The sequence below is a fragment of the Micromesistius poutassou genome (genome assembly GCF_964030765.1).
Source record: "Micromesistius poutassou genome assembly, chromosome: 15".
NCBI lineage: Eukaryota > Metazoa > Chordata > Actinopteri > Gadiformes > Gadidae > Micromesistius > Micromesistius poutassou.
Window position 1 is genome coordinate 10,837,578 of NC_140285.1, and position 12,500 is coordinate 10,850,077.

General features: G+C 48.0%; 1 protein-coding gene across 1 annotated transcript in view; it reads left to right on the plus strand.

Annotated features, from left to right (window-relative positions):
* slc2a4rg (SLC2A4 regulator) overlaps nucleotides 1-9,970 on the plus strand; it is a 10,013-nt gene extending 43 nt beyond the window's left edge. Inside the window, exons 1-6 of the mRNA XM_084480040.1 lie at nucleotides 1-81; nucleotides 2,369-2,604; nucleotides 5,731-5,831; nucleotides 7,046-7,319; nucleotides 8,600-8,727; nucleotides 9,078-9,970. The exon at nucleotides 1-81 is cut by the window's left edge and continues 43 nt beyond it. Of these exons, the coding sequence (XP_084336166.1) occupies nucleotides 12-81; nucleotides 2,369-2,604; nucleotides 5,731-5,831; nucleotides 7,046-7,319; nucleotides 8,600-8,727; nucleotides 9,078-9,189 (921 nt within the window). The 5' untranslated portion in view covers nucleotides 1-11 and the 3' untranslated portion in view covers nucleotides 9,190-9,970. The remainder of the gene's footprint in view (nucleotides 82-2,368; nucleotides 2,605-5,730; nucleotides 5,832-7,045; nucleotides 7,320-8,599; nucleotides 8,728-9,077) is intronic.
* The last annotated feature ends 2,530 nt before the right edge of the window (nucleotides 9,971-12,500 follow it).

Genomic DNA, 12,500 nt, shown 5'->3' on the forward strand with positions numbered 1-12,500 from the left:
ACAAAGAGGTGATGGCCGCCACCGTCCTGACGTCGCTGTCCACGTCTCCTCTGGTGCTCCTCCCCTCGTCCACCCCCACAGGTAACCCCCGTCCCTCCGCCCCGCCGCCTCACTGACCTCCCCTCTTCTGACCCCCGCAGGTAAAATGCACCTACAGGTGAGTCCCTACAAGGGCCAAGAGTTACAAGCAACAAGCCCCTTCAAATAACAAGCCCCTAAAAGCTACTTGCCCCTGTATTTAACAAGCCCCTAAAGTAACAGATCCCTAGATATAACCAGTCCCTATAAGTAACAAGCCCCTAGATGCAAGAAGTCCCTATAAGTAACAAGCCCCTACAAATCACAAGCCCATTACTTCCAGTAAACTTCTAGCACACTGTGAAGGGGAAAAAGGGTGAACGGTCGTTTCAGTGTTAAATGAGAAAGTGGATCATTGCAGCCCTCAGAGCCCTGACACCGACCCAGATGGCTGCGTCGGCCAGTGGTGGCCGGGGGCCCTGCTGTGGGCCGATGGTATATAGCCATCAGTATTCACTGGCTGTGCGTGCCTCCTCTCATCTCGCTGTCCATACGTTCAGCCAGAGACGCACGCGGCGGCATGCCAACTCCTTGGCCATGACCCTGTCACCATAGCGCCTGTTGCCGGCGCAGTCCCTGCTGTGGCTGCCGTCGCCATGCCAACTCCAACAGACGGGTTAAAGTCCTGCCTGCTATTTTTGGCGCGGTGTTATCGAAAGACGACATGGCCCTGTTTGTGTTTTTACTGAGGAAACCATATGTTGATTGAACCTCTTAAGACCGACGGCTCTATTTATTCTCTATTTATTCGACACCGCTTCGCTTACGGTGCTGGGAGTTAAAGGAATCTACGGGGATACAGCCCATGGAGTGTTACTGCTGACAGCTGTTGATCAGCAGGATGGAAGGATGGAATTAGCAACCATAAAATATGTATTACTCAACTAATAAAAGCACAGAAGGCTGTTGGGCCTGCTTTTTGAAACAGAGAGGTTTTAACTCCCTGTTTAAATGTTGAACCACAGATCCCTTCCCCTCGTCGTCACCACTCATCACACACGTTCCCTGAATGTAAAGCGGTTGTTTGCATTTCTTATCTGTTTCGATTTTATCCCCCTCGCTTTTCACCATGTTTCTGAAATTAAATCATCTCCGACAGGAGATAAGGCCAATGCACTGGATTGGTTGGAATCTTAGCAGGTCACACTGTAGGTCCCTCTGTAACGCCGGACAATCATATACCATAATCCCCCCCCCCCTGCCTTGCTGAGCTATATGCACAGACCCACACCACACACTACACACTCCCTAAGTACCACACACGCTTGACGTTGAGAAGGAAACATTTACAGGCCAATAGATTGATGTGTGTTAATCCCTTAGGCTCACCGGAGGCCAGCTATGCGCGCACATATTCTTTCTCTACTTTTCATTAGGGGTCCGTTTATAAAGCAAACCCGATTACGGTCTTACAGGATAGGTATTATCAGGGTCGGCGGGGAGATCCCGCTGAATGGAGAAGACTTTGGAGAGCAGCGATTGAAGAAAGATATTGTGGAAGAGAGTGGATGAAAGAGAGGCTGGGTTGGCCGTGGACGTGCAGCATAGGAGTTCTTAACCAGATAAGATAACCAGGGTCAAGGAAAGTTCAGTGATGTTTTTCCATTGAATTAAGGAGGAGGATTATTAAGCAAGTTTCTGCTTTTATTGCAAAACATTAATATGTTTTGTATCTCTTCCAGGACTACCCCCCCCCCCCCCCCCCTCTTTTATTTCATGTTACAATTCCCTGTGGGTCTGTGATTTGTTGAAGATACAATGCTCTAATGAATATGAATGAGCAACGTGTGGCTGTCACTGGTGAGGCTATATGTAAATCCAAATGCCAACATTAATATTTATGAGGGAACGACAGATCCACTCAAATGAGGCGTGGGTTAGCAGGATGTCAGTTAAAACAGCTTGTAAAGAACCCTTAATGGCTGATTAAAGCCATACAGCTGCTACTGTTCCTTTTCATGCAACAGCTTATTTTATGTTATGGTAAAAATTGCCGGGCTGTTAACAGCAAAACGAGAGATATTCACGATAGTGATGTACAAGGAAAAGAGCACAACATTTTAGCATTTTATTTGGGGAAATATGCAGTGGGCATCTGCCTTTGAATGTTTTCTTTTTCATTTTCAAAAGAAGATCTTACACGTGATCATTTTGCAAAGTTTTGTACATTTTCCAGCTGCTCTACATTATTTCTCTCTTGATGCTTGCTCTGCATGTATAATTACTGAGCATGGCCAAATCTCCCCGCGCTTGCTCCTAAACCACAGTCCACCATGTGTGTGTCTTCCAGCCGCAGTACCTGAGCCGGCCTGGAAGGAGGCGCTGTCTGCGAGCTACAGCAGCTCCACCAGCGGCAACTGGAGCTGGGACACCAGCGACCAGTCGGTGCCTTCCACGCCGTCCCCCCCACTCTCCAACGATGCCAACAAGAGCTTCCTGCTCTCCTCCCATGGAGACGACGTCAACGAGGACGGGCCAGAAAGCACACACTTCCTGTTCGAGGACCCCATACCCCGGAAGCGAAAGGTAAACATGGGAACATCGCCCTTAAAGAACCTTGCTGCGTGCATCAAGGTATACTGTGTACTCTTACACGGTCAATTTGTGGAAATCACGTGTTTTGAGACTTTATTGATTAATTGAATGAAAATGTCATCTTCCATATTTTCCTAAAAGTGTTTCAAGTGAACCCTTTTCATAAAAAGTCTACTGGCTCAACCCCCCTTTCCCCCTAGTACCATGATGCCGTTTTGCCTTGTAGGGACCCAGGTTTGCTTCCCACCTTATCTTCAACCCTCTTTCCTTTCCGTCTCCAGTGTCCATGAAATAAATACAAAAAGAAAAAAGATACACTCTTTTCCTTTTAACTTTCCCATCGGGAAAATCCCCGGGATAACATTCATAAATCGTGAGCCCCGGCGTGATTCGGGATCTTTCACGCACAGACACACACCCCACCCTGCTCTTTGTGTCCCTATAAGTGATGGATGGACGCTCTCTCCCTTCCTCATTCTCCCTCTCCTTTTATCTCCGCTCCGCTCCTCGTGGTAAACACACAGAGGCGGCTTGTCGGCCGAGGCAGGCTGGGTTTAGGTATCAAGAGTCTTTCTGCTCTGCTTGCCGTCGTCTCTTGAGGAGGAAACCGTGGGAGTTTAGATCAGAACGGAACCAGGGGGATACCCATCCACCCGGGACAGACGGAACAGAGGAACATAAATCTGTGTGTGTGTGTGTGTGTGTGTGCGCGTGCGTGCGCGTGCAGAGATGAGTGGGTGAGGTAGAAGGTGAGAGAGAATGCTGGCGGCAGGGGCGTGCAACACAGGCTAACGCGCTATACCGCGCTGGCTCACAAACAGACAGGCAGACGAGATCACGGCCCCCGCCGCGGCAGGGCGTGTGTGATCCCTCATCTCGCTCGCGTGGGGGGGTGCCGGCGGGAGACACATTACCCAGCATGCACCCGGGAGTCCCCCGGGGCCCTGTACCGTTAGCTTGGCTAGCATCGTATCAGCAGATAAGCACACAGGAAATTACATGAAATTGAATGGTAAAGCTCCACCCTGGAGCACACATGTGTGGCACGGGGCGCGCTACCGCGTGCTGACAACCTTTTTTTTTTTTTTGAGCTAACTTTACGCGGCGGCCGGCGCCCTGTGAGTCCTAAGCCCCCAATTAGCTGCTGTGCATTTCGGGAGGAAGGCGGTGTGATTGTGTCAGTGGCTGAGGACTTAGAAGAGGATTAATAAGCGGGGGTAATCGTCAGCCTTTACTGAAACTTCATCGAGAGGCGGGAAAATAAAGCTTGCCTTCTAAGAGCTCCCTGATTGTTTTGGATTAAAGTTTCCTCGTAATGGTTTTTTTTTGTTTTTTGACATTGCCGGGGCTGTGTGCTGGGTACTGGGCTTCTTTCAAAGGTTATTCCAACGGCACGATTTAAACTGCTCTCATACTCACTAGTTTACATGTTGGGGTTAGCCTACTAGATGAATGCAGGATAGGGTTGATAGTACAGTCAGTGTTATAGTCAGTGTTATAGTCAGTGATAAAAAGCTGTTTCACACTCTTTTCTTTGTATATCACTCTCTATTGCTCTCGGCCTCCCTCGCTCTCTCTGGCTCTCTCCCTTTCTTGGTTGCACTCTTTCATCTCTCTCTCTCTCTCTCTCTCTCTCCCTCTCTCCCTCTCTCTCTCTCTTTCTCACTGGCTCTCTCTCTCTCTCTTGCTGTCTTTCTCTCTCTCTTTCCATCTCTCCACCTCATCTCCTCTCCCCCCCCCCCCCCCCTCCACCTCTATTGGCTGGAGTCTGATGAAAGGTAATGGGAATCCACACCCACTGTCTTTCATTAGCGCTGGAGCGGGTTGCTGCCTGCCTGCGCCCGGACGGCTGCCAGCCCCCGATACCATTTTCTGGAAAAGTAGTGTCGGAGTAGAAGCAAACCGCCCCTCCCACACACACACACACACACACACACACACACACACACACACACACACACACACACATACGCACATGCATAGAACACACACACACACACACACACACACACACACATAGAACCACACACACACACACACACGCACGTGCGCACACACACACACACACACACACACACACACACAGAACCACACACAAACACACAAAGAGCAACACACACACAAGAACAGAAGAAGAACAGAACAGAACAGAAGATGTGAGGCAAGGAATGGTTGGAGGGAGGATTTTGTTGTTATGCAGTTTTTGTGAAGAAGATGAAAAAAGATAATAGCATAGTATAAGAAATATTTGATGTAAGCTAAGACAGCATTCATCAGTAATGTTGTAGATGAAGTCGTGAGGAGGCCATGGTGTGTGTATGTGCGTGCGTGCGTGCGTGCGTGTGTGTGTGTGTGTGTGTGTGTGTGTGTGTGTGTGTGTGTGTGTGTGTGTGTGTGTGTGTGTGTGTGTGGATGCATGTGTTAGTGTGTGTGTGTGTGTGTGTGTGTGTGTGTGTGTCCTGAAGGCAGTAGATATGGGGTTAAAACAGCCGTGTCTGCAGCTAGTGCTTTGCAACGTCTTGCTGTGCAATTTTGACATTGGAGCCGTGGGTGTGTGCGTGGGTGCGTGGCAGAGGCCGTCACAGCACTGATTCTCTGCCATGCGTCTGTCAACGCACATGAAACGGCCGTGAGGTGAAGAGCGGAGTGTAGAATTTCCTCATTCTCTCTCCCTCTCTCCCTCTCTCCCTCTCTCCCTCTCTCTTCTCTCTCCCTGCCTCCCTCTATCAGTCTCTCTGCATGAGCCTTTAGCAGATTGATATCAGGTATCTATTTTTAAAGTCCTGCTGGTCTAATTTCTCTCGATGTGTAGTTGTGTGGTCCCTGTCAACCAATGCTCCCCCCCCGCTTTCTATATAAATCCCATATATACACTCTGAACCACACTCTGAAACCCCTTGAATATACAAATATTTACCCTCTATGTAAACCCTGTATGCACTCTGTATAAACTCTTTATATATATATCAACCGGAAACACAACTGTATGTAAACCCTATACAACCGATATATGTATGTTTTTACTGGCTAGGCGATGGAGGCTGTTGACTGGTAACAGTTGCCACTACAGAGTCCCGTGTGTGTAACCCCAGGCCGTGATGTCCCTCTGTGTTTCAGAACTCCATGAAGGTGATGTTCAAGTGCCTGTGGAAGAACTGTGAGAAGGTCCTGAGCACTTCCTCGGGGATCCAGAGACACGTCCGCACCATACACCTGGGGTAAGGGCTCGGGGGGGGGGTGGGGGGGGTGTATAAGTGGGGTTGGATTGGAAAGAGACACGAAGATAAGTCCATCTTAATGGGCTTTTAAAAATACATTTTATGACACACATTAACATAATATATCATACATATTCAACAGATCTCCTATTAAAATATTTGTGTAATCCTTCACGGTTTGCTTGAGTGCTCGTTTATTTCAGTACCCGTTTGCACCACGATTAGCTCTGCCTCATTTCAACGGTTGTCTCTCCATGCAGAACACACATACAGGTGTGTTCTGTACAGGTGTTGATTGCTTCTCTGCTGTGGGTCTCGTGCCAAAAAAGCAGTGAACACGTGTTGGTTTTATGTCTCGATGTCTTACGTCACATTTGTCTTTAGTCATCTAAAAGACGTGTCGTAAGATAATAACGATTTCATAAAGGTAAGGCAGGCAATTTTGAGAAAACAAAGTATCCAACCAATACGGTTGGATACATACGGTCATACCCAGTGAGGCCCCGGTGGCCTGGAGTGTGTGCAGGTAGACACGTAGGCATGTAGACATACGTACCGACGCGTGAGTCCTAAGCCCCCAATTAGTAATGAGTGGCCATCAAATCATTACATACCGAATTAAATCAGTTGACAGCCTTGTAATTAAAGGTCTACGAAAGCCACAGATTCCAGATATTCTTTTAGTCAGGGCATTTGATTTATTGATATTGATGTATAGGGAATTTCAACAAATATGAAGAAAAATGATTCTGTAATACATTGCCTGCCCTGGCTTTAAGTAGAAGAGAGATGCCTGCAAATAATGATCAGAGGAAGCTCTTACTGCCCCCTACTGTCAGAAATATAAAACTGCACCACCCAAACAATTTAACTTGTAATGAGTAATACAATTTTCTGGGTGTTTCAAGTTCAAGGCATAGATACATAGACCAACGATCCAGATAAGCAATAGGCCTATGAAAAGCTACCAGGAAGTGTCCATGTAAATCCATTTAAAGTAGCTACTTTTGTCTGTCGATAACTATTTTGCATTGACATTGGCCGTGTCTGGTACGAATAAAGGGATCAGGAGGCTGGCCTAGTGGCTCAGGCTTTGGGGTGCCAGCCGAACGGTACTAGGTGCGACGCACACTTGACCAAGAAGCCTGTCCCTGAATGCCGTGTCTCAACGACTCGATAGGGCGTCCCCACTGACAATGCAGGCCTTCCCGCAGGCAGATCAGCGACTCGGACTACAGCGACGGCGAGGAGGACTTCTACTACACGGAGATCGAGGTCAACATGGACAGCCTGTCAGAGGGCTTGTCCAGCCTCACCCCCACCTCGCCCACCACGGCCGGCCCGCCGCCCGTCTTCCCGCCCGCACTAGCCCACATCCCCCGCTCGGAGCACATCTGCGTGAAGGGGGTCCCCGGCGACGGCCCCACCCTGCTCAGCCAATCGGCCCCCTCCACGCTCTGCCACATCCGCACTGACCACGCCTACCAGGTAGAACGCGCGCGCCACGTCGTGTGCGGTTTGCATTGCAGCGTGCGTCGTTGTTTGATAGTTTTTTGGGGGGGTGTTATCTGTGTGTAGGATTGTGGGGGAGGAAGGTCTCGCGTTGTGATGTTATGAATCATCGTCCACCAGTCTCTCAGAAACCAAACACAGTGAACAGACTCTGTCGTTCTACTTGCTATCTGCCCGCACGCTTCGGTAGTATAGATGCGCCATTCTTAACACGCACATAAACACACACACACGCGGCTTCTATACAACAATAATGAACCGTCTCCGCTGAAACGGCTCTTTTGCTGATTCAACTGGTCCCTTCTACTCTTTTTCAACCTCGCTCTCTATCGCTCATTTCACTCACCCCTCCCTAATGTCTAACCTCGCCCCGCCGTGTGTGTGTGTGTGTGTCTCTTTTTGTCTGTTTGTCGTGTGTGTGTGTGTGTCTGTATGTCTGTATGTCTGTATGTGGGTGTGTGTGTGTGTATGTCTGTGTCTCTGCATGGTTGTGACTGTCTCTACGTGTTACCGTCCATGTGTGTGTGTGTGTGTGAATGAATGCACATTTGTATGTGTGTGTTTGTCTGTGGCTGCGTGTGTGTACGTGTATGTGTCTGCGGTTCTGTTTGTGTGTGTGTTTGTCTGTGGCTGCATGTGTGTACGTGTATGTGTCTGCGGTTCTGTTTGTGTGTGTGTGTGTGTGTGTGTGTGTTGGCGTGTCCGTCCATTCCTCCAGGCCACTGCCCCGGTCTGTGTCCCAGTGGCTTCAGAGCTGGCTGGCCCAGGCCGCAGCGCTGACACTGGGAACAGCACTGTTTCATGGCTGCCCCCTCCCGTTGCTTATAAAGGCCTGCTTCCGGTGAGTCTGGCTTGCTCTCTCTCTCTCTCTCTCTCTCTCTCTCTCTCTCTCTCTCTCTTTCTCTCTCTCTCTCTCCCTCTTCCTCGCCCTCTCTCTTCTCTTTCTCTCTCTCTCTCTCTCTCCCCCTCTCTCTCTCCCTCTATGGCACTGTCAACTTCACCTGACGGTTGCCTCTCTGTGCTGTTTCCTCTAATCTCCTGCTTACAGCTTTTGGATGGTTGCGTTCTCTAACCGTGCTTTTTACCCTGCTACTTTCCCGCTTCATCCCCGCCCCCCTATCGTCCCGTCATGTCTGAAACCGCTTGTTGTGCACAACGTACCGAGTCTGTACACCGCGTACCATTTCCTCGCACTCCCCGGTGGGGCTGTGAATGACCAATGACTCATAGCACGTGACCTCTCTCCAAACGTCCAGGGTCCATTAAGTCATGTCCGGGCTGTGAGCACAGGGGAGCGTAGGCAAGCTGCGCCCGGCGCCAACACCGCTGTCAACAAGACCCACGCTCTGACAACACCGGCCCCCAAACCAGCCCTGGGAACCAGGTACACACACCTACTGGCCACGGTCTGTGCACTGCTGTTTCTGTGTGTGTCTGTGTTGGTTTGGGAGTGTGTGTGTGTGTGTGTGTGTGCGTGTGTGTGTGTGTGTGTGTGTGTGTGTGTGGTTGTGTGTGTGTGTGGTTGTGTGTGTGTGTGGTTGTGTGTGTGTGTGTGTGTGTGTGTGTGTGCGTGTGTGTGTGTGTGTGTGTGTGTGTGTGGTTGTGTGTGTGTGTGGTTGTGTGTGTGTGTGGTTGTGTGTGTGTGTGTGTGTGTGTGTGTGTGCAGCTGTTCACATGTGTTCACATGTGTTCATAAGTGAGTGGGCTTACCTTGCTTTCTCTGTTGTTGCCAAGGAAACCCCGAGGGGAGGCGAAGAAGTGCAGGAAGGTGTATGGCATGGAGAAGCGTGACATGTGGTGCACAGCCTGCCGCTGGAAAAAAGCCTGCCAGAGATTCACCGACTAAACGACCACCCCCCCTTGCTTCGTCGAGATGGTCTCCTCCGTGATCCAGAGCCACAGTGAGGCGGACTCCTCCAACGAGGATATGGGGGTGGTGGGGGAAAAAGAAATGACTTGACTATGAAGCTCTCAGCACTGCTTCCCTACCGCTTTTGTCTACCCACCGCGCTGGCTTCAAACACGACAACAGAACCAACGGAATAACAACTGGTGGGTTAACGCGCGCTCAAGAAAAAGCCTAAAAAAACCTAATGTATGTTTTTTTCAAAACGGAGAGATTTGTAATCTGCTGGCCTCGATTCATGACAGTTTTTGAAGACTTAAAGATAAGCTTTTTTTTCATATATTCATGTGTTCACCATGATCACCAGGATCGTGTTTAAGCTACTGTTAAGGTGGGTTGGTGTGTAGAACATCTTGCGGAGGTGTGGGGTTAAACCCACTTGGCTCCGTCACCATCTTTGAGGATATTTGTTTCTCTGTTTGTCTGTTTATTTGACAGCAGATCTACCAAAGGCAATCATTAATTAAAATCCTGTTACAGCCAGTTCAATTTCAATGGCCGTCTGTAAACATACAGAACACACGGCACACAGAACTTCTACTTCCCCTCTTTTTTTTTTTTTTGGAATAAGCATTAACAGTAGAAATACAACAATTATCTTCACCTTCCACCGTCTGACATTATCTCTGTCTGGCTCCATAATGTGAGATATGTGCTTCCTGTCTAGGAAGCAAATCAAGTTCCGTGCATCGTACATCCTGTCATTTGCATACATGCACGTAAAAAAAAAAGAAAAAAGCCAAGAAAAAAAAAACGCTCACACAAAGTGGTACAAAAAGTTGCTCTTTCGTTTTTTTTTTGTCTCTAATCAAACATGTTTAAGAATATCCACTTTTATTTTGTAGCTGTAACCTAGATATGCACCTTGAAGAATTATGTCTTCTCTCAGTATCACTGTAACCACAGCATACTCCCGGAAGAGTGGATCTCAACCTTATTTTCTGCAACTAGTTGCCGTGGTAACTGGTGGTTGCACTGTGCAATCTGTAGGATTGCAATATGTGATATTGTCTTTCTTGCTTTGAGTTGATTTGTTAGTGTTTAAACCAGTCTTCAGAGGCGTGCGCCTGTGTGCGTGTGTGTGTGTGTGTGTGTGTGTGTGTGTGTGTGTGTGTGTGTGTGTGTGTGTGTGTGTGTGTGTGTGTGTTGTGTGTGTGTGTTTGCGTGTGTGTATCTCACACAGCAAACTTGCTATCAGGTCGATCTCCCCCGATTCACTGACACATGACTAATTGCCGATAGATCCAACAGCTCACATTTCAATATCTTTAAGGCATATAGGGCCTTCAGCATATGACACATAATGACGGCAGTGATTCATTATAGGGCACTCATCATGTATTAAAGTAACATAGAATGGACCGAACAAGACCTGTAACTGTCTTTCATAATAAGAGGATTATAACAAAATAATGATGGCAGTTACGGTTATACACTCACCTTTCCCTGAGGCATGTTGTTTCATATTGTGAGCTTGAAAGCATTCCTGTCCTACAAATGTATCAAGAAAATCAGTCGTTCTGTCCTGTTGTTGTAATCACTGCCCTCTAGTGGATAATTGTCAGGTTACACGATGCAATTTACTGAATAATATGTTGCCTCTCAACTCAAATAGCTTTCGATATGATGTAATTGAAAGACATGCCGCGTATCCTGTGCCGCATAGATACACAGGTGTACGCACACAATCACACATACAGACACAGACACACATACACAGACACAGACACACACACACACACACACACACACACACACACACACACACACAGAAAAAACGAGTGCCTGTTTCTTCCTATTTGTTAACTTTTGTAAAGATAAACATATGACTGCACGACGATTCGGCTTGGCAATATAACCTCTCTGTTGCCATAGGGACGCCTGCGCTGCAAGCGAAAAGTGTCCAGCGCAGCATCATCGGTGACTTGTCAACCCTTCCAATAGATCCCAAGGGAAGTCACGCGCCTCGTTAGCTTGGATGCTAATAGTGGTCACAAACTGGCGTATATAGTTGGACTCTAACAACTACCAGTCTTTTCTTGTTTGGTAAACCAACATTTTATTTATATTTTGGGCTTTTTTTTTCCTTTTAAACAAAAAAAAAGTTGATTTGCCTGTAATGATTTAAGTCCAGTGGAATCTCAGATAAGCTCGGTTCTGTCCGCTATCTTAGTGTGAAAACAGTCAACAGGTATATTCCAGTCAAATTCACAAAGTGCCAATGAAAAGAACATAGAAAAAGGAAAGGTGTGTATATGTACCTAATGAAATTGCACTAACTTGCACTGCGCAAAGTCATGTCTTTATACATGGAAATTTTATAAACACATTTTGAAGTAAAATGGAATTTCTTTTTTCATTTGTTTTTGTTTTGTTCTAGCGGGAAATGTTGGGTGGGGGGGGGGGGGGGGGGGGGGTAAATCACTGCCTGATGGGGCTTCAGGGATGCGGGAGGGAGGGAGGGAGGAAAGGGGGGGGGGGGGATGTGTTTCACCCTGTGTTGCACTCTGTGCTGAGGTTGGTTTTCAACAGAACCGAGTTTTGTGGACAGGATGCTGATTAGTGTTGTGGGCATGTGTCTGTGGGTGTGGTACGAGCAGGAGAGTCAAGAGTGGCAGCAGTATAGCGGGAAGCAGCTGGCGTCACTCAGTAGTACATCACTATAGGTGTTTTTTAAATGCCGGGAGTCTCCTGAAGAAGACCCTTTGACCCCCCCCTCCTGTAAAATAAGTAATATCTTTCCCTAGCCTCTGTTCTGCTTGGAGTGAGTCTTGCTGTGGTTGTCGGCGCACAGTGTTTTGTGATCAGTGTCCCAGTGCTCCTCCCATCGTTGTTCATTGGTGTTTGCTCCAGATAGATTCTCTAGCAATGGCCGACCGAGGTTCTCTCTCTGTCTCTCTCTCCATCGCCAATTGAAAAGCACTTTACAATTTTTTCCATCAGCAGTTGCAGAGATCGGTGCTTTTATCGGACATTCGCACCTGTGCAAACTGTTTCAGGTCCATGGTCTCTGCCTACCATCGTTTTCTTTTTGAGTGAATTGCACTAAAATGGCCGCCACAGTCCACCGGTCCGGGTGCTTTCGTCCTCAGGTGTGCTTAGGAACGCTTGGTCAGGGGAGAACTCCGGGGAAAGAGAAAAATAGTTTGTTCTGTGAGAATAGAACCACAAAAGTGACGAACGACCGAATTAAACGCTGAACCTAAACGTTTGGGCGAGTAGTGGGAGCAGTGCCAGTTGTAAACTCACAT